This window comes from Athene noctua, chromosome 27 (genome assembly GCF_965140245.1).
Source record: "Athene noctua chromosome 27, bAthNoc1.hap1.1, whole genome shotgun sequence".
In the NCBI taxonomy this organism is placed as follows: domain Eukaryota; kingdom Metazoa; phylum Chordata; class Aves; order Strigiformes; family Strigidae; genus Athene; species Athene noctua.
In genome coordinates this window covers 2,863,023-2,889,011 of record NC_134063.1, presented here as the reverse complement: position 1 = coordinate 2,889,011, position 25,989 = coordinate 2,863,023, and the positions used below count along the sequence as shown (strand labels likewise).

At 46.9% G+C, this 25,989-nt stretch overlaps 3 protein-coding genes across 7 annotated transcripts in view; 2 read left to right on the top strand and 1 right to left on the bottom strand.

Annotated features, from left to right (window-relative positions):
* Positions 1–4,109, top strand: part of LOC141971128 (ceramide synthase 4-like) — a 50,367-nt gene extending 46,258 nt beyond the window's left edge. For all 5 annotated transcript variants that reach the window (XM_074928268.1, XM_074928272.1, XM_074928267.1 and 2 more), the window contains one exon: positions 2,146–4,109. In XM_074928268.1, coding sequence (XP_074784369.1) covers positions 2,146–2,337 — 192 coding nt within the window. In that variant the 3' untranslated portion in view covers positions 2,338–4,109. The remainder of the gene's footprint in view (positions 1–2,145) is intronic.
* Positions 4,110–7,133: 3,024 nt separating this feature from the next.
* LOC141971130 (ceramide synthase 4-like) lies at positions 7,134–18,883 on the top strand. The gene is made up of 10 exons (XM_074928275.1): positions 7,134–7,300; positions 8,888–9,005; positions 11,017–11,135; positions 12,302–12,359; positions 12,898–12,948; positions 13,689–13,781; positions 15,119–15,247; positions 15,546–15,652; positions 17,613–17,757; positions 18,812–18,883. Exons 1-10 carry the CDS (start codon positions 7,134–7,136, stop codon positions 18,881–18,883), a joined length of 1,059 nt encoding a protein of 352 aa, XP_074784376.1.
* Positions 18,884–21,760: 2,877 nt separating this feature from the next.
* LOC141970807 (kelch-like protein 23) lies at positions 21,761–24,499 on the bottom strand. The gene is made up of 3 exons (XM_074927691.1): positions 23,578–24,499; positions 22,409–22,820; positions 21,761–22,196 (listed from the first exon to the last, which is right to left on the bottom strand). Exons 1-3 carry the CDS (start codon positions 24,497–24,499, stop codon positions 21,884–21,886), a joined length of 1,647 nt encoding a protein of 548 aa, XP_074783792.1. The 3' UTR covers positions 21,761–21,883.
* Positions 24,500–25,989: the final 1,490 nt, after the last annotated feature.

Sequence of the window (25,989 nt, the reverse complement as noted above, 5' to 3'; positions counted from 1 at the left end):
TAATCCATTCAGGATTGCACCCAGGTAGTGCTGTTCAATCTGTATCAATCATAGAGCAACCCTAGATGAATGTCTGAGATGCAGCTGTATAAACTGAAATGAAATACATCCTGCTCTTTCTGACCACAGCCTGCAGTATTTGCTGTGAGATCAAACTGCTGCTCAGCATGAAATTCTTCCAGAATCAAAGACATGACCTAATGGCATTAGACTGGCCACATGCCAAGGACACAGTCCAGGAGTCAGTGCCTTGTGGGAGTTGACCTCATAGCCCGGGATGAGTTGTTTTATTAGCATCCCACTGGGCGATTCTGTCTTACGGGAACTGAGAACAAGCATTAAAGACTCATCTTCATCCGTATTGTCCACATTTTCTTTGTCTGCCTTCCCTTAAGGTAGCACAGACCAAATTACTTGCAAATTAGGAAACAGAAACTTCACAGGGCAGAAAATGAAGAGGGAACTGAAGATGCCCTTCTGTTGTTTTCCTAATTCTTGTGTGGGCTGAATTACTATTGCTGTCATTACAGTGTAAAATGATGAGGTAATAAATTGCCTTCTTAGAAAGAAATCAGAGAGAAAAATACTGAAGCATATCCAGAATTTTTCCTGTTTTATCTAAAAATCATCTGCCACATTTGATGCACAAATACATTTGAGAGCTTTCCATATCAAGCAGTGAATAGCAAAGAAAAATTGTTCTAACAGATCTGATTCAGTGATGATATTTAGTAGCCCAAAGCAGTATCAGTAAGAACACAGGACATTCTCCCCTTTATTGAGACATGAAGTTCTCACTCCAGTCAGTTCACATTCTTCTCATGGGCCTTTCTGATCTCCAGTTCCCCTCTCTGGCTACAGGATTATCTGCACCACCCTCTTACATGATGCCCCCTAATTCCCAGTAATTAGATCCCAGCCTAGATCCTGAAGTACCAGTTTCTTTCCCTCATACAAGCAACCTGAGATAACATCGTTGTCATTCATGCAGCTATATAGTTCCTTTGTGAATCTTGCTAGGTTTAAGGCCTCGGCTACATTCTATAGCCATGAATGGATAAGTTTAGGAATATCAATTATTATTTGTCCTTATGCTGCAGGTCAGGACTGCTGCATAGTTCCTGAACTGCCGGTTCCAGAATGAGATGAGGTCCAGGTTGTTCACAGAAGGCAGCATCTCCTACCCATGTTGTCCTTGGAGGCAGTTTGAACACAGTGCAAATTTAGGTTCTTCCAAACCCTGTCTGCATTTGGGTGTAGTGATCTCTAGAAAGAGCACCAGACCAAACAGACATCTTGATATGATCCAAGAGATAGGCCCAGAAGGACGCTGTAAATGGAGACTACAGGTGTGTGTGCAGCAGCTCACATACCCTGAGCAGTTTCCAAAGCCCAGGTCACAGAAGGGGTTTGCTGCTTTCCCTCAGAGCACTGTTTCCAACAAGGACTATGACACTGTGAATTTGTCCCCAATTTTGCCATCTTGTATTGCAGAGTAGAAACAGCCTGGGAAGCCAGCAAGTGCTGGGCTGCTTTTTCTAAACTCATTTTATCATTTTGTCTCCCTTTTAAGGCAATGAATTAAATATTTACAAAAGTGAATTACAGATCTCTCAGTCAATAATGAGAGGAAAAAACTGAACCTAAAACTGAATGTCATCAGACTTGAGTGGCTTTATGTTGAGCATATCCTTTCAAACTGTCCAAAGCTCAGCCTGCAGCCACCCAGGCCGAGTGTGGTCAGAAGCTCTCTCCGTGTCCCTTTTGGGAAATGATAAGGAGTTTGATTAACTGCCTCTCCCCATCCCTCTTCCACGTGCTGATGCCCAGAGCAGCAGTGTGGATCCCCTCGCTCTTAGGTAGTTTTCCTCAGTGCTGGGCGTCTGTGGTTGGGTGCTGCTTCTCAACCTGTACAGTAATTCCTAATGTTTATCAGGGTCACAGGTAGGATTCTGCTGAGGCTGAAATCAAAGAGGTGGAGAGAATCTCTTTCCAAAGGTGGTATAAAAGCTGGAAGGAGACAGTAGAGCTGTGTGACAAAGGCACGTGGCCGAAGTAGCAGAGGAATGTTGTCTGGCTCAGCTAGCACTGCTTCTTATGCAGACTTCCATGTTTGTATCGCTTCTCATTTACATGTTTCTGTAGATGGAAAAGGACATGAGAAGTGACACAGAAGAAAGTGACAAGGATGAAGAAAGAGAAAAGATGAGGGAAAAGGAGAAAAACGGGATCACGTATTTCAGCAACGTCACAAGCAACAATTATATGCAGAGGAATGGATCTGAGCCACTGAACAACAGAACCCATCTCACCAATGGCCACGTCAAGGAGAGATAACTACTGCTCCTGTGCTTCTGATCTGGTCTTTAATGAGTCCACCATCTCTAGAAACAGTTTTGCTCATTGTGTAGATAACATGGAGTGCAATTGCAGTATCATAACTGAATTCCTGCTTCCCATAAACAAAGTGTTTATAGTCAGTGATATTCGAAGGAAGTTTTTGGTCTTTCTTCAATAAAAGCTTACTATAGGTTGGAAGATAGAAAGGGATCAATGTGTTTTGACTTGTATTAGGCTGTACCATAGTTGTTGTTAAATGTGTTAATCTTAAAAAAATACTTTAAAAAAAAAAAAAAGGTGGATAAACTCTGGCAACGTCAAGTCTTAACCACCTAATGTTATTTAGCCTTGATCAACCTCTGGAGGCCCTGGCCCGTTGCTGATAATGTTTATGGCTAACAAGTAAGTTTGAGACTAAATCTTAATACGGGGACACCTCTTTTAAGAAGACAGGTGCCCTGTACACACTCAGAAAATTAAAACTTAGCATAGTGGAATGAAAGCTTTGGAAAGACATACGAGAAAACATTTTCTTCTCAAAGAAAATTCTGCTGTGTGCCATGTGACCAGTTTTGTAATGGTAGGGATGTCAGTCCCTTCTGCTGTCAGCATTATTGCCACAAAGGTGGGAACTCCAAAACCCAGATTGGGGAGAGTACCCACCCAAATCATAGTTGAAAGAGCTGGAAAATCCAAGCAGCTGTGTCTCAACTGTCAGGTAATCCTTTAAACCTGTCTTGGAAGGAAATGCTGTCAGGAGAAGGGAGGTGACAAGAAACTAGATCAACTGGAAGGCAACACTGATCTAAGTGCTCATGTTTTCACCTGGTGGGACTGGCACAGTGGGAAATGTTTACAGAATTAGCTTGTGGCAAGAAAGGAGTACATCTCCCCTATCCTCAGAGGAAAAAGGATCCAGAGATCTGCTGAACTTTATGGAATAATGCTTTAACGTGGCCTTCTAACTCTGGGGCCTTTACCTAGATGTATCAAGAACAGCAAGTTTAAAGCAGTAGTCCATGAAGTCATGACGCAGTTTGGATCCAGTTTGTGTAGCTGTCCTGTATCTTATATCGTGTGTAGTCCTAGACTTTGGATTCCATAATGCCTTAAAAAGAGTTAAATTAGTATGACATGAATTTCTGTTTGATAAATCAATTAATCTATGAAACCAAAGTATTAACAGATTCACTGTAATGAGTGCAGGGACTTAGACTGCCAAGGCCATGCAGACGCTTCCCTATATATGCCCAGTAAGGGCCAGTACTAACTGGGGAGGAGGGGGACATGGACCAAGGAAATGCCTGATTTAAGGAGGTGGTGAACATGTTAAAATTAAAAGGCAATAAAATTAAAAGACAGCGTAGAAGGACAGGAGGGTTTTCAGCAATCCTCTCAGATCACCTGAGATGTGATCTGAGAGAGATTGGATCTGAGCCTGTATGTGCTCGTCTTAGGTTTCAGTCAGAAGACATTGGATTATTTCAGAGGGGAAGAAGTGGTTCCAGTGCGAGTGATTTCCTGGGCAGTAACATGCTCTGGGAGGAGCATCTGCTCCTGCATCATCATTTAAATTTGTGTTTGCTGAGAACAGTTTGTCTCTGAAACCTTGATTTGAAGTTCGAAGTACATGTTCTGTATTCTGTCACGTTTCTTTAATCTGAGTACAACCTTGCCACTCCTCTGCAGGTGATGTGTTCAGGAGGGATGCTTATATCATTTTGTACTACTGAATGTAAACGTTCTTTATAAATTACTTTTGAAAACTTTGATTGTCTGGGCTTTTTCTACTTCTTTTACTAGCAGGAGGTAACCCGGCTGGTTGGACATGTGATGAGGCAGACGTGTGGGTGCTGTTTCCGAGGTCGATACACGTGCAGCCTGTGTGGAGAGGATGGAGCATACCCAGGGCGTGTGGCCGTACTGGGCCGTGCCAGTAGAGAACTGCAGGTGCCTGATTTGTCTCCTACTGGGTAAAACTGCGTTTGGCCCTGGAACAAACGACACTTTGGGGCAGCCCTACACTAGACCTAGGGGTGGACCAGGTTACTTGGTACTGCCAGGGCAGCTGGGGAAATGCTTTGGACTTGCAAGGGTAGGAGGAGAGAAATTAATGTATATTTTTTCTTTTGCACGAAATTTTAGAAAATCAGGAAAGACCCCTGTTGTAAAACCACACCACCTGAGGAGCAGAATGCCTCCCAGGGACCGCACAGTGCGCTGTGGAGATGGGGCAGACATATGTTGATGCCTGGTGAGTTTTATCCTCAGGGCTTTGCTGTCCCCCTGAAGATTGAGATGAGCTTATTAGGAGGCAAATCTGGTTCTTGTGAAAGGATACACCAAGGATTCAGTAGAGCTGTTGGACTTGATTAAGAACTACTGAGTGCTGTTTTTAGCTGAGGAATGGAGCATGACCGTGATGAGTCACTTGGGCAAGTTTCCTTGCCATCAATTTGCTAATGCTTAAAGAAGTTCTGTCTGTAATCAGCTTCCTCGCCCTATTGTTCCACCTTCTCTACATCTGTGCCAGTGCTGGGAAGCTTGTGAGTGCTGTGATACTGTTTATGAATTCAGTGTATCAGTTCCCCCCACACCCTCCGTACTAGGGACAGCACAGCCCCAAGCACAGAGAAGCTGTTGTAGGAGGCCTGCAGCAAGACTCTCATTTGTCTGCTGAAAAACCCAGCAGAGCAGATGGAGCACGGGGCACCACAGCAGAATCTGAATCTATTTGCCCTGTATCTTTATCACCACATGTGCACAGAGAAAGTGCATCACATATTAGCAAGCAACTGTGGGAGATGAGGTGTCCAATGCCAGGTGAGCTACAAGAAGAAGAACATTTACTGGTGCTCCCAGGCTGCTGTGTGATGGATGAGTCAAGGAATGGCAAAAACATGGCCCCCAGGGTGACATCTGGTTGTCCTAGCCCGAAATTACAGCTGACATGAATGATTCCAGACCATGCAGACATCTAGTGCAGTTTGGGGTCTTTTTTTAAGAGCAGTTTGTCACAGTTGTTCCCTTCCCCCTGCACACACTTGGGAATGGGAATGTTGTCAGAGATGTGCATCCACTGCATTTTTTTCATTTAGACATGTTATGCCCAAGGGAACCTTTACTTGGATGGCTACACTTTGAGAGACGTTGTCTTTCTTACTGGCGCATGTACACCAGACAGAGTGCCTGCAGGTAAGGGCGTCCCATAGACCAGCAAGGCATCGTTAAACAGCTGAAGTCATGTCTAAACGAGGAAAGTTGAAAGGACGTGTAACTTTGGCAGATTAATGTGAACATGCAATAAAGCAGGCCAAGAAATACCTTGGGAAACAATACGAAAGGCAATACCAATCTCTGAAACATTGGAAAGACTGCAGGAGTCAGATAATCAAGGCATATGACAAGAACATGGAGACAAGGTCAGGCTAGAGCCAAAAAATGCAGTGAGCTGCCTGCATGTGACTTCCCTGCTTAGAAGCCCAGAGAAGGTCCGTCTCAAGCTGGAGGGTATGAAGATGTTACATAGCAAACTCACTAACTGGGTAATAGCAAACCTGCCTGGAGTTCACTCAGGTATCAAGAGCAAACTCGTACTAGAAGGAGTTGAACTGCCAACTGTGAAATGCCATTTTTTGTTTCAATCTTGTTACCAGAAAAATCTGAGTTTCCAAGTGGGAATGTGAAGAGGTACAGCCATCTGTAGTCTGACATCCAGACTGGTCAGAGCAGTGTAATAAACGATAGAATTTGTGGAAACACATATGAACATGATATTACAGGAAAGAGTCCCCTTGGGTTGTGTATGAGAAAATTATGTCTCACTCTGCTGGAGTTATCCCAAAGAGTCAGTGAGCACATGCAGAGGAGAGAACGTGCTACCTCCTTAGCTTTGCAACGGCATTCAGAAAGGTCCCTCACCACAGCCTTAGAGAAAGCCCTCTGAGGTGTTACCATGAGAGGCCAACAGGGATTTTTTTGCAGCTCTGTATTGTTGTAGGTGCCCCAGAAAGAGGGAGGGAAAGGCAGATGGCAAAATTGGCTGAAAATGAAAAGTTACTCATGATGATCATGCAGAGCGACTGGAAGCAGTTGCAGAAGGTTTCACGGTACTGAGGGACTGAGTGATAAAACCCAAGTGAAAAATATGGGGGAGAGCAACGTGGTGCACCAAGAACATCTCCCGAAGCGCTGGGTGGAGGGTCAGCACGTCAGAACAGTTTTGGGGAGCAGCACATCCGCTTAGTGCTCAGTATGGGATGGTCCAAAATGCAGAGAGGATACGGGATGTTGCTGGGCAAGATGGAGGAACCAAGACTGAGACTGTTTGGGCCCTGAGGGTGCAAGAAGATCTTTATGGCTGTGGCCAGTCTCACCTGGGACCACACCCTCTGCCGGGTGTCAGAGCTGATTAACAAGTGAGGGCTTTACAGCCTGAGAAGGAAAAGGCTGGTAGAGTGAGCAAGAGAGAAGCCCCTGTTCTTACATCACCAGGTAGGGACTTCAGTCATCTGTGCAGCAGAGTGTAACTGAAGTTAGCCGCCTCCTTGACACCCACTAAATTACTTTCTTGTACTAGGACATCTTACCCCACCTCCAAGCTCACGGGCAGGTCAGGACAAGTGATGCTATTTCAACTAGTCTGAAGTAATGGGATCAAGTGAGAGGTGGGGAGCGTGACTGATGAGCTGTTTTGCTGGGATTCCTGATTTAGGAGAGAGTTTTGTGCCTCACTGCTACCTGCTTGCTGAATCCCAGAGCCTCTGCTCTCTGTGCCCATCGTCCCAGCCGGGATGGGACTATCAGAGGGGTTCTGGCACCATGAATATTGGCTGCCACCTGGAGCTACCTGGGAAGACATGAAGGAGTCTGCAGATGTACACTACCCACAGCCTCAGAACCTCTTGCTCTGCATCCCTGGTGCCCTGCTCTTGATCATTGTCCGATGCATCTTTGAAAGGTGAGTGCAGCAAATCTGGTTTCTCTTGCCAATGGTGTCTTGCAGGGTCACTCCAGACTGATCCTTACCTCCTTCCTGACCACCACAAAATGGATTGTCCCCAAGAATACTGAATCCTCTGCTTTTTGTGACATATGGTATTTCCGTGGCAGCTCTCTGCCCTGCCCTCCCTCTGTCCTGTACTTGTAACGTAACCTTGTACCAGCAGCTGGGTAAAGACAAATCAGTCAGTCACACCTCGGCTGTGGGTGGAGGGTCCCTCTGGAGACAGGCCAAGCGGGAGCTTGTGACACAGATTTGCCAGGTCCATCAGTGTTGGGGTCCCCCAGCTGAGCCAGGGTTCAGCCTGATCCTAGAGGATGCTCCCAACGTAGAGGCAGGAGGAGGGGATGTCCCTGGGGCTCACTGTGGGACCGCTTTGCTCACACCGCTCCTCCTTGCCCAGCTCTGCCCTCTCTCTCCTCCCAGCACCAGAGGCCACAGTTGGATCAGGGGTGATGCACCCCAGTTGCCGTAGCTGTGGGCATTCACTTGGCTCAGGGAAATGGTACTGCCTGGGGGAGCCTGAGGACCCACTGGCATCTCCCCAGGACTCGCCTGTGGAAACGAAGCAGTTCCACATGGCTCAGCACAGGAGATGGACCCAGACCAGGCTTTGGGCCCCTTTTCCAGACCAACCCTCACACACAGGAGCTGATCAGTTGAAGCAGGGCAGTGCTAGTGAGGGCAGAGCTGCTGAGATGCTTCCCCACCAGGCAGAGCAGGACTTTGGGCTGGAGGGGGGCGGGGGGTGAAGTAGCAAGGCTGTGCTCAGCAAACATACCCTCAGCTGGGACAGGGGCTTTGTCCTGTGGCCTGATGGAGCTGGGGGAGCACTAGCCCATTGCCCTGGAGAGCTGGCTGCTGCCCGCTGTGCACAGCCATGGGAGAAGCTGTGACAGACGGGCTGTAGGAAGAGTCAGAATTAATTCTGGGGTCATCAGGTCTTCCCTCTAAGGTGTTGCACTTGCTTGTCTTCCTAGAAACAATGAGATTTTTAGAAACCAGTGTCTTCCACTAGAGCCTTGCTGGGCTTTCCTGCAAAGCTAATGTTTCCTGCAGGAACCAGCATATCCCCCTGTGCTCTGTCCTTGGCTCCTGCTCCAGCCAGTGGGCACACGGGAAAAACACTTGCTGGACTGCTTGGGAACGTTGTAAAGGTGACCACCATGCACTCCAACAGAGAGAAATGCAAGGTGTCTCAGGGCCTTGGCAGAAGAATTAAAGACTGCTTACTTTGTAGTTGTTATTGTTGTCTGCATGCCTCACTTTTACTTCGGTGTCATTGCATCTCTCTCAAGAAAGAGCATTGACCTGACAGAGGCACCAGGCTTTGCGTGTGCCCCTGGAGCAGTACTGGGCCCCTTGGGCTGTGTAGTTGGGGTGTGCTGGACCCCCTGGGCTGGGTGTGTGAGCACCCAGGGCAGGGCTGGGCCCCTGATGCGGTGCATTCCTGCACGGGATACAGCGCTGGCAGGATCGTGCTCTTGCTGACCCTGGCTCACAGCGTGGGCACACACATCCTCTCCTGCTTGAACTCTCTTTCAGAACCGTAGCTCTGCCCTTAGGCAGGAGGTTGGGTGTGAGTGACAAGCGGAGGCCCAAAGTTCAGCCCAATGCCACGCTGGAAGGCTTCTACGTTCTGCTGAGCAGGACCCCAAAGAAGGTGAGTGTCCCCTGTGTCCTGGTGTCCTGAGAGCTCAGACAAGTTACACCTTCTCTCTGTCCAGATACCCCAGCCTAACCAAAACAGCCTCAGAGGCAAGGCCGGTACAGCTAACCACCCTTCCAGGGAAGAAAATAAATATATATTTATACACAGGTATCTCAGCATCTTCTGATATGTTCAACAGCTGCAGTCCCAGCACCCCCTGAGCTGCTGCGTGTGGAATACAGCAGGTGGTGGTGTGAGAGCTGCTGGCTCTGGTGAGGATGCAGCCATCACCCCGTGTGGGTACAGTCTGTGGATAAGGCTCGCTATTTTTAGCAGAACTGCAAGTCCTTCAGAATCATAGAACCATTTAAATCAGAAAAGACCCTTAAAATCGTAGAGTGCAACCATAAACCTAACACTGCCAAGTCCACCACTAAACCCTGTCCCTAAGCACCACATCTACAGTCCTCTAAACACCTCCAGGGCTGGTGACTCAACCGCTTCCCCCAGCACCCTGTTCCAGTGCTTGACAACCCTGTCAGTGAATACATTTTTCCTAATACCCAATTGAAACCTTCCCTGCCGCAACTTGAAGCCATTTCCTCTCGTCCCATCACTTGTTACCTGGGAGAAGAGACTGATACCCAACTCGCTACACCCTCCTTTAGGGAGCTGCAGAGAGTGATAAGGTCTCCCCTCAGCCTCCTCTTCTCCAGACTGAACCCCCCCAGTTCCCCCAGCCGCTCCCCAGCAGACCTGTGCTCCAGACCCTGCCCCAGCTCCGTTGCCCTTCTCTGGCCACGCTCGAGTCATTCAATGGCCTTTTTGGGGTGAGGGGCCCAAAACTGAACCCACTCATCGAGGGGCGGCCTCAGCAGTGCCGAGCCCAGGGCTCAGATCCCTTCCCTGTCCCTGCTGGCCACGCCAGTACTGACACAAGCCAGGATGCCATTGGCCTTCTTGGCCCCCTGGGCACACTGCTGGCCCATAATCAGCTGACTGTGGACCAACACCCCCAGGTCCTTTTCTGCCAGGCATCTTTCCAGCCACTCTTCCCCAAGCCTGTAGCATTGTGTGGGGTTGTTGTAACCCAAGCTCAGCACTGAGCTTTGTTGAACCTCATACAATTGGCCTCAGCCCATCGCTCCAGCCTGTCCAGATCCCTCTGTAGAGCCTTTCAACTCTCCAGCAGATCAACACTCCTGCCCAACTTGGTGTTGTCTTCAAACAGATTGAGGGTGCACTCGATACCCTCACCCAGATCATTGATAAAGTTATTAAGCAGAACTGGCCCCAGTGTGACCGGCCACCAGCTGGGTTTAGCTCCATTCACTGCAACTCTTTGAGCCCGGATTATGACTCACACTAATCCATGGATTTTATTATTTTTTTTTTTTTACTTAAATTTGTATGAAGCTTTGTCAGAATAATTAAAAAATGCTCATGAGCTCATTTTTGCATTCATTTTAATCACAGCTTATAAATCTTAAGGCTGAGTAGTTTTATTTGGAATTCATGCATAAAACAGAGCATGTTAGAAATTATGCTTTTCAGCCCGTGAATGTGCAGTCACTCAGATGCTTTTCCTGACATTACTGAGTGAACTATGTGCTTGTTTCTTTATCATCACAAGCTAAAACTTATCTTCTTCAAGTTTGCTATCTGTAGCTGATAATCAGTCAAAATTGCTTCAGAGGTGGAAAAAAAATTTAGACTTTTTTAGCAAAGACATTGAATCCCATCGTGTAAGCTGGCAAAATTTAACCAGGGAGAGCCTGTGCTTACTCCTGAACCTGCATTTAGATACGGCTGAATTGCAGTTTTAACATGGCCAAAATGATTTGGGGGTTCACATATGCAAATAGAGCTGATACAATTTATTTTTTTTTCCAAAGAAAGGTGTTCTTTGGGGAAACGTGGACCCACAGCAGCAGAGGCAGCCTGCAGGAGCGCAGCTCTTCCCCCTTCCGTGGGGACAGCCAGCCTTAGGAAGGCTGAGTCCTGCTTCCCTGCTGTTTTCTAGGGGGACCTGGTTTCACTGGCCAAGCAAAGCGACCTGCCAGTCAGAAAGGTGGAAACCTGGTTCCGGCACCGGCGCGCCCAGGACCGGCCTGGGCTGATGAAGAAGTTCTGCGAGGCCAGGTAGGTGGGCCAGCAGAGGCTTCTGGTGATGGAGACCTTCAGCAAGGTCTGCACTCCATCACCATCCCCTGCCCTGTCCTTAGCCCCAGACACACCCCCAGGGGATCCTGCTGCCAGCTGTGGCTGCGAAAGGAGACTTTGTACCACCAGACTGGGTCCCACCCCTGCACACTGCCAGCTTCATCCTTCCTTCCTTTCCACTTCTAACTTAAAAAAGTTAAAGTTGCCTCAGAAGAGTCCACTGGCCTTGATGGAGATCAGGTTTAAATCTCAGATGCTGGAGGGATTTTGAGCAGTAGTGCCATCTGCAAAATGTGTCAAATTTCTTCTCAAGATGATACAAAATTAAAATTTTAAAACATTCTCAGCATGGATCATAAAATAAATCCATAAAGTGCAGTTAGTAGGCAGTGCAAGCCATGAACAGAGGGAGGTAAAACTGAAAAACACCAGAAAGCATCCCTTTTCCTCAAGTTATTTGCTCTCTTGTATGAAATCTTCCCGCATCTCTCATCCATACATGGAGTCAGAAGGGAGAGAGGAGTCCCCAAGTGTATTGATGGAAAGTCAGGCTACCTCTGGTTCTCAGCTTGGGGTTTAATGCTGTATGTACACAAAGACCCCTATCAGGTATGAGATCTACTCTCCCCCCACCTCTGAAAAATAAATTATTTAGTGCTTGAATCCTGTTGTTATGCTTTTTAAAAAATAGTCTCCTGAAAGAAACTTGGTCAGTGCCTCACACTGCAGCATTTCTGAGGAAACTAATAAAACCCCGGGATTTCTGTGCCATCACTGGGAAAAATTAGGTGCCTTCCACAGGCTGTGGCATATAAACATTTGCATAGGTGATCTACAAACACCCACATAACAAAAGGAGACAGGTAGAGGCATCCTGGTAGTCATGCTGCATCCTGTTTAATGCTGATGCAGTAGGGCAGGAATTTGGGCACAGCGTGGGCCACAGCAGAGCCTGGGTGGGCTGTGGATACCCTGTTGCCTTAACAACACACACGTGCATGTGCAGAAGGAGCTGGGGTTCTGCAAATCCCTGCCCAAACAAGCGTAGGTTCCCCTGTGGGCTTTGCAGTGTCCTGGGCACGGCCTCGGGAGCTGCTCCACCTCTGGAGGAACTCATACTTTTTTTTTTTTTTTTTCTGTTTTAGCTGGAGATTTACATTCTATTTCACCTCGTTCTTCTCTGCACTGGGTCTCCTGTATGATGTAAGTACGTGAGCAGAGTGATGCTGTGGAGTGACCCTGTTCATGGCAAATGAAGCCAATGCTCCTGGGCCATTTCAGAGAGCCCACCCAAGGACCACGTGTGGCCATAACTGTGGGTCCAAAGCCAAAGAAGAACAAATTCAGGGGCATGGAGCAGAACCATTCCCAATTCTGATGCAGCAGAACAGTCCCCCTTTCCCTGGGTGAACCTGGCTGGGTGTCTGTGATGTTACCGTGTTTTTTTCCCTGTCTTAGATCACTGTGTAAGTGATTCCCCCCTGATAACCCACAGACAGCCCTTGCGTCTCAGCCAAAACCAGTCCCTGTCCTGACTGTGGCTGCTGCCCACTGCGTGTTGAGACCCTCTGTGTGACATCCTGTGCGTTCACTAATGACAAATGCATTTTGCCAACCCCTTTTTCCAAAGCTCAGAGGCAGATGGGATCTAACGTGGGCACACTGACTTCTTGAGGTACTTCTTCACGTGGTCATTACGTGTCACTAAAAGGCTATGAGTTTTTACTCTCTCTCTGCACAGAAGCCCTGGTTTTGGGACCACACCGTGTGCTGGCTGAAATATCCACAACAGGTGAGCAGCAAGTGCATGGAATCACAGGATAATTCATATGGGAAGGGGGACCAGAAGGTCTCGTTGTCCAATTTCCTGCTTGCAGCACTCAGCTGTGAGATCAGACCAGGTTACCCAGGGTTTTCTCCAATCGTTTTGAAAACCTTCAAGGATGGAGATAACACAACCTATCCCACTGTTTGACTGCCCTCATGATGAAAAAGTTTCTCCTTGCACCCACCTCTCTTGTTTCGACTTACGACTGTTGTCTCTCATCCTCGCACCATGGCAAACAGCTTTGATGTCTTCTGGACAAGCTCCTCGTAGGTGCTCCATATGATTGTGGACAGAAAGTCTCTGCCCTGAACAGGCACCTCCTCTTGATGAGATTCTCTGTAACCCAAGCCTGGCTGGAAGCAGCTCTGTGTATGCAGCCACAAAAGGGACCAGACCATCAGGACATCCCTCAACCTCTCAAAGCAGGGATGGAGATGAGATGTGTCCAACCCCCTGCAGAGGGGAGACCCCAGCTCCTCTCAGTCCCTCTGCAGGCTGGCCAGGACTGGTCCTGCTTCTGGGCCAGGTTTGACAGCACATCAGCAAGCAGTTCAGTCACAGGGAGCATGAAAATTTGGGCACGACCAAGCCCTGCTTTCCCAAACGTGGGTTGAATGAAGGGGTCTTGCCTGGGAAGACCCTTCCCCTCTCTGGTCCCCCAGGGCTATGGAGGGATGTCACACTGCCTGTTGCTTGTCTTGCAGCCTCTCCCATCTGCATTGGACTGGTTCTACCTGCTGGAACTCTCCTTCTACTGCTCGCTGGTGGCCACCCTGCCCTTTGATGTGAAGAGGAAGGTGAGTGACAGCAGCACAACTGCAACCCGCTGGCTTGGTCGGCCCCTGCCAGGAGGCTTTCCTCTCCCTCTGTCAGCCCCCCAGGAGTACAAGGGACAGGGCACACATGCTGCCACAAAGACCCCTGAACACATGAGCTCCCTGCAGCTCTCGTATCCCACCATTGCACCTTGTGCTGGGTCCCACTTGTGTGCGGTGTGGCTTCCCACCTGCTGGGCTGGGGAAGCACCGGGGGCTAATATGGGGTCCCCCCGCCTGGCCAAGGGGCATCATGGCCCTTCCCAGCTCTGGTCTCAGCTGTAGCCTGAACCAGAGGGCTGTGTCCTGGTGTGATGAGGGTCCTGTAGGTGTGTGTGTGGCTTTTGCAGCATGTTTGAGGTGACCTCCTGGGACCCATGGACCCACCATTGCCCTTGCCTCATTCTGCAGTGGAAACTGCACAGAGCTGAGTTCAACTGCACAAGCTGAGGTTCAACCTCAGCTTCATTTGGTTGTTTGATTTGATGATCACATCTCTCTTCGGAGACTCCATGCTTTTCCCCAGAGATGAGCTCTGCCCAGCTCTCACAAAGCATGTCCTGTGTCCCAGAGGACCCACAGAAACTCTATCAAAATTACCAACACTGCAATAGTCTTTGTAGACAGGTCAGTTACTGGACACCTGCAATGCTTCCAAGGAGCAGCAGGAACCCCTGCCTGGCAGTGATCCTCCCTGGGCCAGAGCTGCCCTTCCCAATCCCACCACAGAGCACTCGGAGGTCATCGTCTCATCCCCCTTTTTGCACACACAGGTTTGTTCACGCAGACATGAACCACCCAGCAAGGGCCTTTCTTTACATGAGGCATGTGAGAAGGCACATTCACCTCCTGCAGCATCTCCATCCCATCCCATCGGTCCCTCTTCAGGGGCAGCACGGGGCAGCTGAAGAGCTGCTCTGTTATGGCTAGTGGGTAGGACCTGCCCCAGGCCAAGGGCAATCTGCTGTCATTATTGAAAGCTCTTCAATAATCAGGGGAGGGGTCTGGAAGGAAAATACAGGGTGTTAAGAAAGGAACTTTGTAAGGGCAGATTGATTAATGGAAAATTTATCAAATATGTCTTCTAGTATGTTTGCACCCATGTGTACTCACTGGTAGTTATCTGTGTTTCCACAAACCGGGCATAAAGATGTTCATTCTTCTTGAGAATGTGTGGGATCAGAGAGCTGTAGCACAGTGGGGAGGAGCACTGATGCCTTGTGGAGGTACCTGACACATCTTAGTGAGGCAGCAACATCCAGGAACGAGTGCTGCCAGGTCGAGATAAGCCTGACACACAATCTCTCTTCTCATGCCAGGACTTTAAGGAACAGATCATCCACCACATCGCCACCATCACGCTGATCTTTGTCTCCTACTGTGCTAATCTGATACGGTTTGGGATGATAGTCATGCTGGTCCATGATGCCTCCGATTATATTTTAGAGGTGAGTTACCCTCGCCCAGAAATGCAGATCTGTGCTGGTGTCTGTGGGTAGCACTGGGCACCGTGTGCCTTGACACATGTGGATGTGTCGGCCCACACAAGTGGCCACATATGTTCCATAGTGCCAGTGCATTTAGGAGGTATCAGATTTCCTGCTCTTGGGGAAAAATAAGTGAGTGTACAGGGGCTGGAACACATCCCCACGAGCCTGGTAACCCTTGCAGGACATGGGAAATCCCTCAGCCCCCCAGAAGGAGAACACAAGCACATGGGACATATGGCAATTTGTCTCTCTACAGCTTGCCAAGATGCTCCATTACATGAAATGGGAGCGGGTCTGCGAAGCAGTCTTTATTGTTTTCGCTGTGGTTTTCATCATATCCCGGCTTGTCATCTTCCCGTTAACGTGAGTTATGTTTTAATGTTCTCTGAACATGGGTGTTACGTGTATTTGAGCTTCTGGAGAGATGACCCTCTGTGCTGAGGGAGGGAAGGCAGGGAACAGGACACTACAGGTAAACTCAAAGATTAATCCAACTGGAACTGAGGAACCAGAGAAAAAAAATCCAGGGTTTTAGCTATATTAATTATTTAATTAACTAAATTAATCCAGAGACACAGCCTCTGCCTCTCCACGCTCTCACTGTCTCTCCTAGGCAGGGCCTGTCTCACCCGGGGCTGTCTCTCATGCTGTGATGAGATGTTTACATGCAGCCCCAGCAGCTGACCTCTCATGAGCTGCTGCGGCACTGGGAATGTTTTAGGACTGTCTTTCTCCATCCTCCTAAAGCCAGCCCCACCACAAGCTGAGCGTAATCCTTCTCTACTCCTGTTCAAAACCTGGTGTGGCTCTTCCACTGTGTAGGAAGGTGCCTCCTTCTGTTGCAAATTCCTACAAGAGAAAGAAGGTACAAACTGTACTGATTAGAATTTCTTAGCAGACTAAGAAAGGCCTGCTTAAAGTTCTTTTAACATAAACATGGCATAGTAATTTAAAGTGACCCATCACCTATTTGGAGTAAAAGAAGAAAATAATGAGTGCAAGCTAAGGATTCAGGAGGTGGGATACTCGACATGCCAGGAGAGTATCAGCAGTGATACCTCCAGCAGCCACCACAGGCATCAGCCTTGGAGAATGGCTTTTGCCTACACACCCCTGACCCACTCCCAGCCTTTAATTATGCTGAAATTGTCCCCCTTTCTTTACCACTGCCAAGTCACCTGGAAAAGCTGATCCCAATTAACTTCCCAGAAGGTCATTCCACAACACTTGCATTATAGTCTAAGGTTTCTGTTTTCTTTCAAAACCAAACGTTTCATTTATTAAACCCAGAAGAATTTTTTGAATGGGACATGTTAGACACACATAAGGACAAGTCTGCATTGCTGTCCTCTGTTCCTGCCCTGGCTCCATACCAGCACTGAAGATGCTGAGTTCTGAATTTTGATCCTGCTGCCATTTAGTTTGGGTGCCTCTAAGGGTGACATTGCATAATCAGTCCCAGATTCTGGTGGTGAAATGGCTCCCTTGGAAAAGTAATAAAAGCTTGAGGCAACTTTCCTGAGAAAGAAACCAGTATAACCATGATGCTACTGCAAAAAAAGTTTCAATATCTCAACCTGCTGTATCATAACATAAGGACAAAGCAGATAAGAGATGTCCCAGCAGCAAGAAGCAGATGTCTAGGAAGGCAAGAACAGAGCAAATAGATGTCATGTCTATCCAAGAATCCAGCTTCCAATGGGTCTTAGATTTCATGTCCTGGGTAACTTGCAGAGGAGGACACGTACTAGTGTTCATCGTTTCTCTCCTGCATTGCACTGCTCTCTGCTTTGTCTGCTCTACATTTCCAAACCAGTGCTTTCCTCCTTTCTGTCCCCGGCTAACTGATGATACAGAGTTTCTGTGACTTCTGCCAAAAATAATGCCCTGTCCAACTGCTCATCTGTACCCTCAACTCTTCCCAAACTTCAGTTAAAAAATGAATTTATAATCTTTTTTATTTAAGTGCCAGTGGCCCGGTCCCCTTATGGTTTAATTTTTGTCCATTGCTCCTCTCCAGACTCATTTTAGGAGAGATGCTACCTGTTCCTGCTGCTTCTGGGACCAACCTGTCTGCAAAGACTATTACATTGTTAATGATTTTAATTAACTGCAGGCCCTCTGGGAGGCGGGACATGCTTTGTGAGAGCTGGGCAGAGCGTGAAGCCTGATGGCGCAGCCCTAGCACAGCTCAGCTCTGCGCTGGGCTCACACGGGCCAAGCAGTTGCCCAGAAAGATGCTTGACTCTTGTAAGACTGAAGGTAAATGGCCTGGTTTAGTCTTGTGTGTCCTGATTTGTCTCTCCTTCTCTCTTACCCACAGCACATACTATTACTTTGTGACAAAATTTCAGTTGTTCCTCCTAAGCTGCCTGATAAACACTTTCCTGATGGTCCTGCAGTTGTTACACATTTTCTGGTCCTATCTGATCATCCAGATGATCTTCAGTGTCATCCTCCATGGCGCGGTATGAAAAATCTTTGTCTCCTCTGTGCCACCACTACTCATGAAAGACCATGAGATCCTGGGGTGACTCCTGCAGGGAAGGGGTGGGAGAAATGGCACAGCCCAACAGCCAGAGCTTCTGAATTCATGTGTTGGGAGTTGTGTGGATACCTCTGCTCGCAGAGAGCGGAGCAGCAGCTCACTTACAGTTTGCAGCTGTGTCCTGGTGACGTTGGAGCCATCCATGGTCCTTTCTCCTCACGGCTTCTCAGTATGTGGTGTGGGAGACTGGGAACCTGCTGGTATGGCCAAAGCAGAGTAAGGAAGGAGCAATCAGGTAAGCCTGGTAGACAGGATGCTGTGTATTTGCACCTCTGAGTTTTGGGTGCATTCCACAGGCTTTTGATGCATGCCAGAGTTTGCATAGGGATCACTGAAGATACCTTGTCCCCTGAGATGCCAGTTCCCTGGCCTGCTTTGCTGACGTCAGCAGATGGCATCTTGGCAGGCTCTGGGTAGTTTTGTGAAGGCTTTGGGGATTTGTGGCCAGGAAAAAAAAAACAAAAAAACAAACCACCACAGTGTTGGTGTTATGTCTTCGGCTTACCTTGAAGCTAAATTAAGAGAAAAACAGTTTTTCTGGGGGAAATGATGGAACATACTCTCATCAAGTTTGTAGATGACTTCAAAATGAGGAGACAGTCAATATGCTCACCGGGCAAATACGTGTTGACTTGCAGAGCTTTGACAGTAATAAACTGCCCAGGGAAACATGCAAAATAACTATATGCAGAATAAATGCTAACTTATTTTCAGAAGGTCACACTGCATTATTAAGGTGACAGAAAAAGTGTCCAAAAGTTAGGTGAAACCATAGCAAAGTCAGCCTCTGGCAGTTTAAGGCAACCTCCCAATGCAGGGACAGTTGCACCACTGGCTTTAAGGACATGATCACGTGTTATTTTTACTCTAGCTGTCAGGTTAACACACCAGCACTGTGAATGAAAACAGGACTAGTCCCCTGCAATACAGACCATAATACAGGTTTTGCAGCTCATTGTCTTTCTTCCCTACAGAAAAGAAAAGATGCCAGAAGTGACACTGAGGAAAGTGAGAGGAGCGAAGCAGAGGATCTGGCCAAGAGCTAAATGTAATACGGGTCTTGCTGCAACCACCAAGAGCTGGGCAGAGTCTTAAAAGCAGGGATGCTGAATCGGACCTTGGGGGAGAGGCCACACAAGCTCACAGATGGCTTCATAGTAGCCTGCCTGAGGCATCATCCAACTTCTAGATGGAAATGAATTTCATCATAGCTTTTATAGGCAGTTATAAAGCACTTTAGGAGATGATTTCTTCACTTCTCCTCTTGCGACCATTCTTTTACTACTACTCTTATGATCGTTTATCCAGGGAAAAAAACATCTACCAGCCTAAGTCTCACTGTAAACAGAAGAGGGGTTAAACAAGCTGCTGAAGGCGTGACACCTAACTGGTTATCTCAAAAACTTCCCAGAGGTTCATGAGATAATAAACTGCAACTGCTGATGATTTAACTAACTTGGCATTTCAGAAGATACTAGCAGTTATTGCCCTCAGGAAAGGACTTGCATGTCAAAGACACTGACTTAAGTGGCCATTAAGTTTTCAGTTGTACAGTATAAAATGGACAGGCTTTGGGGAAGAATAAACCATTTCTGCAAATAAGGCCTGGCCAACTGATCACAACCCGTGTTTGCTGTATGAATTGTACAAAATAGCTTGTGTGTCTAAAAGATTTTGCTAACGGAATGTCTACTTGGGTAGAAGAGTCCTAAAATTGAAAGCAGCTGAAACTCTTCCAAATGCACGCTTTTCCACCAGAAATTATAATTTATCTAAACGGAAACTTTTCACAGGGATATATTCATTTTGTTGAGGTTGCGTTTTCAAAATTGGAAGAGTGTTACAATACTAACATTTTAGTGGGATAGTTTAGGGGTTGGATGACTTTTCACCTTGTAATATATTGTAATTATTGTAATAATTACATATTACTGATGTAGTTTTTCAGAATTTATAGTAGAACTATAAATTCTTTAGTTTCTATAGTATATAGAAATCAAAAGTCAATGTAAAAATGAATTTTATGTCAACCAAAGACTTTGCCTGGATTTTTGCATGATGCTGCAGTTTCTTAGAATATGTTTATGTCAGCAGGAAAATCTTAGAAACCTGCTGGAGGTCTGACCAATGCTAATTCAAAGGCTCAGAAAATTCAGAGGACAGATAAAGCTACATATATGTATGTAAACAGTACACAGAAACTTGCAAACGCTGTCTTTAAAATAGGTTTTCTACTCAGGTTTTGAGTATGCTTCCAAGGGGTCTGACACATTTTATACAAATACTGGGGGAAACTGTTTCTGAGAAATGCAGAGAGGTGGAGAATGAAGGATGGTGTAACTAGAACAGACTGCTGTGAAGAACCACGGTCCATCTCCCACATCTGACCTGTGCAAGGCAAAATATAGTCAGGGAAGATGCACGAGAACGGCAGAAGGAACTAAGCCAGCGTTCCCGTGGAGGACATTTGCATTCAGACCTGCAGGAGGCAATGCCAGAAGGCAGGCAGAGACCGATCCCTGCGGGTTGCTTGCCTTGAGGAGGATGCTGCCTAGCCCCAGCTAGCTGTGCTCCGCTCGGAGTGCAAGACCCTTCATCAGGATACCTGCTGCAAGGGTTTGCCCAGGAATTATTTCACCGTGTCCATCACAGATGATACTTTCTTTCAAAGCACCAAATGATAAGTGAGAATCTCAGCTTTTTAAAGATTTATATCCAGGGCACAATAGTACAACTGGCCGTTGGACTCAAAGAACAGTCCCAGCCTTCACTGCCACCAGCTTCATCACAGGGGAAGCACCAGCTCTGCTCTCAGGTCCTGGAGCTGGCAATGCCACAGCCTGGCTGGGGCTGACAGATGGACTAGAGTCAGGGAGTGGAAGCCAGCCTGAATTGAGAGGACTCCACAGCTGCAGGCTTGGATAGAGCAGCTCCTGCCATAGCTCTCACAGTGGTAGGATTGCTTTTAAGCAACACCTCAGTTTTTAAGGCTTCTTCCCTTCTCCGCAGATCATGATCACTCAGCTCAGGAACTCTCTTGAGTAGATTTTCCTTTCAGTGTTGCTGCATCACACCGAAGAACAGACTCCGCTAACACAGGTGACCAGTAACACTTGAAGTGCACCCTCCCCTTCTCATCCAGCCAAGCAGTCTCACCAGCCAGCCACTCCCTGAGCAGCTCCATCCCTGGGAAGCCTGAGCACCCTTGGAGATCCATCCCCTACTGCTGGCCTAAGGCCACAGTTCTGCTCATCAAACCCTCTTCCTCATACACAGTCTTTAATTAAGGCTACGGTCAGGTCCCTGCTCCTTCACCCTCATTTCAGTGCTTTGGGATGGGAATTTTTATTCTGGGTCTGTACAGCGATGAACCCAAAGGGGACTGAGGAAACTGAAACAAGACTTCTAAGTGCCCCCATTTGCAAATGCTTATCATCACATACCCGAATGCAGAAATCCAGAAGAGTCTCCCTCCTTCTGTGGTGCTCTCCAGCCTGGAATAAAGATCATTTTAGCCATAATTACATAACCTGGGAAACCTGCTTAGTTCAGGCTAAAATGATACTGAGCATGGCTTGACTGCAGTGGTTGTCTGGGGTTCTTTTTTTGCTCTGTCCTACAGCACTAAGAGCTCATGCACCGTGCTGAAGATTCCCTTGACACACGTTTGATTTATTATTTCACTCCTGCAGTATTTTCTAATACTGATGCAATTACTTTCCTGTCTCTGCCAGCTGTTCAAAGGACAGAGAGCCACAGAGGTCAAAGGTCAGACCAGCCCTTATATTTAGCATCAACCCTGAGGAGTTTATGTACCATAACAATGCTGACCACTATTTCCAGTAATGATCGAAACCTTTGTGTAGACACAAAGGCTTCAGTGGCTTTTGCTTCAAGTTCATTTACCAGACAGGGAAAAAGAGAAAGTTACAAAGGAACAGATTTCTTTTCAAAATAAAAAAATTTCACAGACCAAACTTGACACGATCTAACCCCCATCAGCTGTAAAGCACATGACTGTTTAGTTATGCTGGATCTGGCATCTCTCATGCCCATGTATCAAATCTTCTCACAGAGACACACCCGTGAATAGGAAGGGGGCACGGGAGTTTGTTATCTATGACCTCGCACGTATCAGCGTAGGGATCAAAGAGGACTACAACAGGGAGGGCACTGTTCCCCTTCCTCTGTCCAAGGAGATAAATTCGTCCATTCACGGTGCTGCATCCCATGAAGAACTTCTGAGTCAAGCATTCCTCATCCACCTGTGTCCATTCATCTGTCTCCACATCAAATCGAAAAGCTCCCCCTCCTATGGTGTACAGAGCACCGTTCAGTGGTGTGATGCAGAGGTCATACCTGGTAGGGAAGATCAGAATCAATAGAAAGATCAGGCCCCTGAAATATTCAGTGTGACCTTGGTCCTCATATCGAGTCCCATTTAAACAGAGAACCACAGAAGTGTTGGTGGGGTAGGACTTCTGGGTTTCTCCAGCCCAACCTCTTCTTGGAGCAGGACCAACACTAGAACTTTTTTTTCTTCTGCCAGGTCTCAGAATATTTTTTCTTACCTTGGAAGCGGGGAGAATGAGATGACATCCCAGCTGTCCGTCTCTGTGTTCAGCCTTTGCACTCCATCGTATACGTGTCCATTTTCATCCAGGCCACAGACCACATAGATGCTGTTTCCCACGCTGGCCGCATCTCCTCTCTCCACAGGTTGAGCCATAGGACTCATGCTTTCCCACTCTGACTCCACCAAGGCCATGCGCTCCACCGCTGGGATTATCCCCTCATCTGTGCTCCCTCCAAGGACGTACAGGTAGAGCCCTGCTCCTACTGCACAATGGCTATTGCGGGACTTCTTCATGGCAGGCCCTTCCAGCCAGCTGTTGTCCAAGCAATTGTAGATAAGCACCCAATCCACACTATACCACACAAACTCATCCCGGAAATATCCTCCTGTCACAAAAAGGAAGCTCCCTGGGAAGAGAGGAGAGAAAAGTATCCGTTACACAAAGGCTGAAAATTGCTCCTGAGAACTAGGGTTCTCATTTCTCTCTAGACTGTACTGATGAGGTGCAAGATGAGCAGAGAAAATTACTGCTCTTTATCAGTTTGCAGTATTTGACTCCTCATCTGCACATATACGCTGGGCCTACAGGATGCAGTAAGTCCAAGTCTGCTCCTTCTCTTGAACAGAACCATGGAAACAGTGGTTGGAAAGAACCTCTGGGGATCTCATGTCCAAGCTCCCACTTGAAATGGGACTGTCACCAACATAAATATATAAATATAAATCCAATCTAAATATGGGAAGCCATTGTATTGAGCTGTCTTCAAAGTCTCCAAGCATGAGAATTTCACAACATCCATGGGTAAGTTTAACTTAATGGCAACTATAAACAGAATTCACCACTGTCAAAACCCCACTGAAAGAGAAGGCCAAACAAATACACTGCTTAAAGTGAAGCCATTAGACTCACTCCAGAGAAAGTTCATGTAAGGAGTTCAATAGTTTCTGCTATATGGAAAGAAATATTCAGCCTTGTCTAACATTGTGCCAGGACTAAGGAAAACAAGACCATTCTCTGAATGAATAGGAAGACAAATATGAATGAGGTTTTAGCAACACTGAACAAGGCAGTTTTACAGGAGAAGCAGCTGAACTCCCCACATATGAGTCTCTCAGCCTCAACTTCTATTTGCATTTGCTCAGCCCCACTTTTCTGTGAGTTACCTACTGCTGCCACTGCATACTGGGTGAGGTTCCTGCGCTGCAGTGGAGAACAAGCCTGCCAAGTCCCTGTTTTAGGTTGAAAGAGAAATAATTCTTGCTGTTCCTTTTCATGCTTTCCGCCCAGGACATATAAGGTGTCATAGCTCCGACCAGCATTAGGACACAGTTCCATATTTTGCCAGCTGGGTGGAGGACAGCTGTCTAACTTCTTTATTAGTCTGGAAAAGGTATCTGTCTCTCCAAGGCGCTTGCTGCGTTTCACCAAGATATCGAGGAAGGACAAACTCAGAAAAGTGACCCTGACTTCGCCCACCAAATCCAGAAAGTCTTCCTCTCTTGTTGCTGGGTCCTCCATTATCCACCTCATAATACTGTCAAAAACCACATCTTCTCGTGAAGCGAAGAGGTCATCACTTTTTAGGAGCTGCATCAGCATTTCTTTGGGTAGTGCCTTAAATTCTTCCTGGCACATCACATCCCCCCAGTGAGTGAGAGCCACGTTCATAGCAGCCACATGCAGCTCTATAAAGGCAAATTGCTGCGAGTAGGTCATCAAGCCCAGGCAGTTGGAAACATGCAGCTCCCTCTCCAGAAATTTCTCACACAACAGTTTCACCCTGTCAAACTGAAAAAAATCAGCAGTTTCCAGTAAACTGATCACATTTTCTTGACCTATAAGCACCTGGGCTGTGCGAGTGAACTCAAGTAGTGCCTGAAAAGGCACCGCATCAATCCCTCGGATCACTATGTGGTATTCAGAGCTCTCTCTTGCCCCCCCAAAAAACATGGCTTCAAAATAACGACTGTGTACGGAAAGTACCCTACGGCTGACCTGAAAGAGTCTTTCTCCAACCTCAAGAACTGTGTCTGTGACCATTTCTGTCTGAGATCCCAGCTCCTCTAGTTCTTGTGCAGGCTCCATGCTTGCTGACTGCCAGGCAGTTAAAATTAACTCAACCCTTATGCAGCCTTTACTCATGTGAGGTCTCTGGAAACATTATCCCCCTAGCTGGGATAAACACAAGATAAGCCAATCTTATCCTAAAAATAGAGTATGTTTTCTACTCTCCTGTTTTGCTTTTCAGTCTTTCCTGCTGCTTTCAGAGCAGAATTGTGGGAAAGCTGTATGACCAAAAAACCACAGATTTAATTAGCATCTACCTTACCCAGATAAGACCACAGTGAATTAGGGGAGCTGTGAGCTACTCAAAGAGTCTGGACTACAATGAGGACAAACAACCAAAACCTTCCTAAGTACTAAATACACAGAAGTTGTAGAACACTGAACCCATTTCTAAAAAAGTATCCATTACAACACTTTTCACTCCTGCAAATCAAAACTAGGAAAGCTCGAAACTTTCGGGGAAAAAAAAAACAACCTGATTTCCCCAATGCCACAGCATTCATCAGTTCAAGTTTAATATCAAATTCCAGATTACTCACAGCATTTAGTATATATTTAACTTTATACTTTAATAAGAGATGAGGGGAAGGAATGAGCCCCCATTCAAACCCAGATAGCTGTCACATATTCAGTCCTCCTCAATCTCGATGCAGTACATAAATAGTCATAGTACAAGCAACAGCTCACTGATTCCACATAGTGAATTTTTCCAAAGTGTTTAGACCAAGCTATTAAGGGGAGAGATTTGCACAGCAACCTTGAAGTAGTGCCCCTTATCCCAAAGAGCCCATCCCAGCAAGACTCAGTCCCATCTCTTAGTGGATTTCAGAAAGCAGAATTGCTATCTGGGTTGAGAACACCTTTTTTCCTCTAGAGGTTCCCCCCTGCATTTCTGGAAGAGACTTCTGTAAAACTGCTGTTAGAAATGGTTATATAAATAGTCAGATTTAGGAATTAAGTCCAATAGAAAAGCATATACATATTTAAAATTCAGCTATAGAATCACAGAATAGTTTGGGTTGGAAGGGACCTTTAAAGCTCCTCTAATCCAACCCCCTGCCATGAGCAGGGACATCTTCAACTCGAGCAGGTTGCTCAGAGCCCTGTCCAACCTGGCCTGGAATGTTTCCAGAGATGGGGCATCTACCACCTCTCTGGGTAACCTGTGCCAGTGTTTCACCACCCTTACTGTAAAACATTTCTTCCTTATATCTAGTCTAAATCTATCCCCTTTCAGTTTAAAACCATTACACCTTGTCCTGTCACAACAGGCCCTGCTATAAAGTTTGTCCCTTATCATTTCCACATTCTTCTTTTCAGGTACTTGATTCCCAAATATAACCCACAAGCCTGCACTGCACAAAAGGACAGCCATGCATCATGCAATGAAGACTGAGCAACCCCTTAACAGAGCAGGAAATGTTGAAAACTTGCCCCTCTCCAGTTTGTGCACTCAAGACATGACTTCAGTCAGATCTCTGTCCCCTTTCTATGCATCCAGAGTGTGG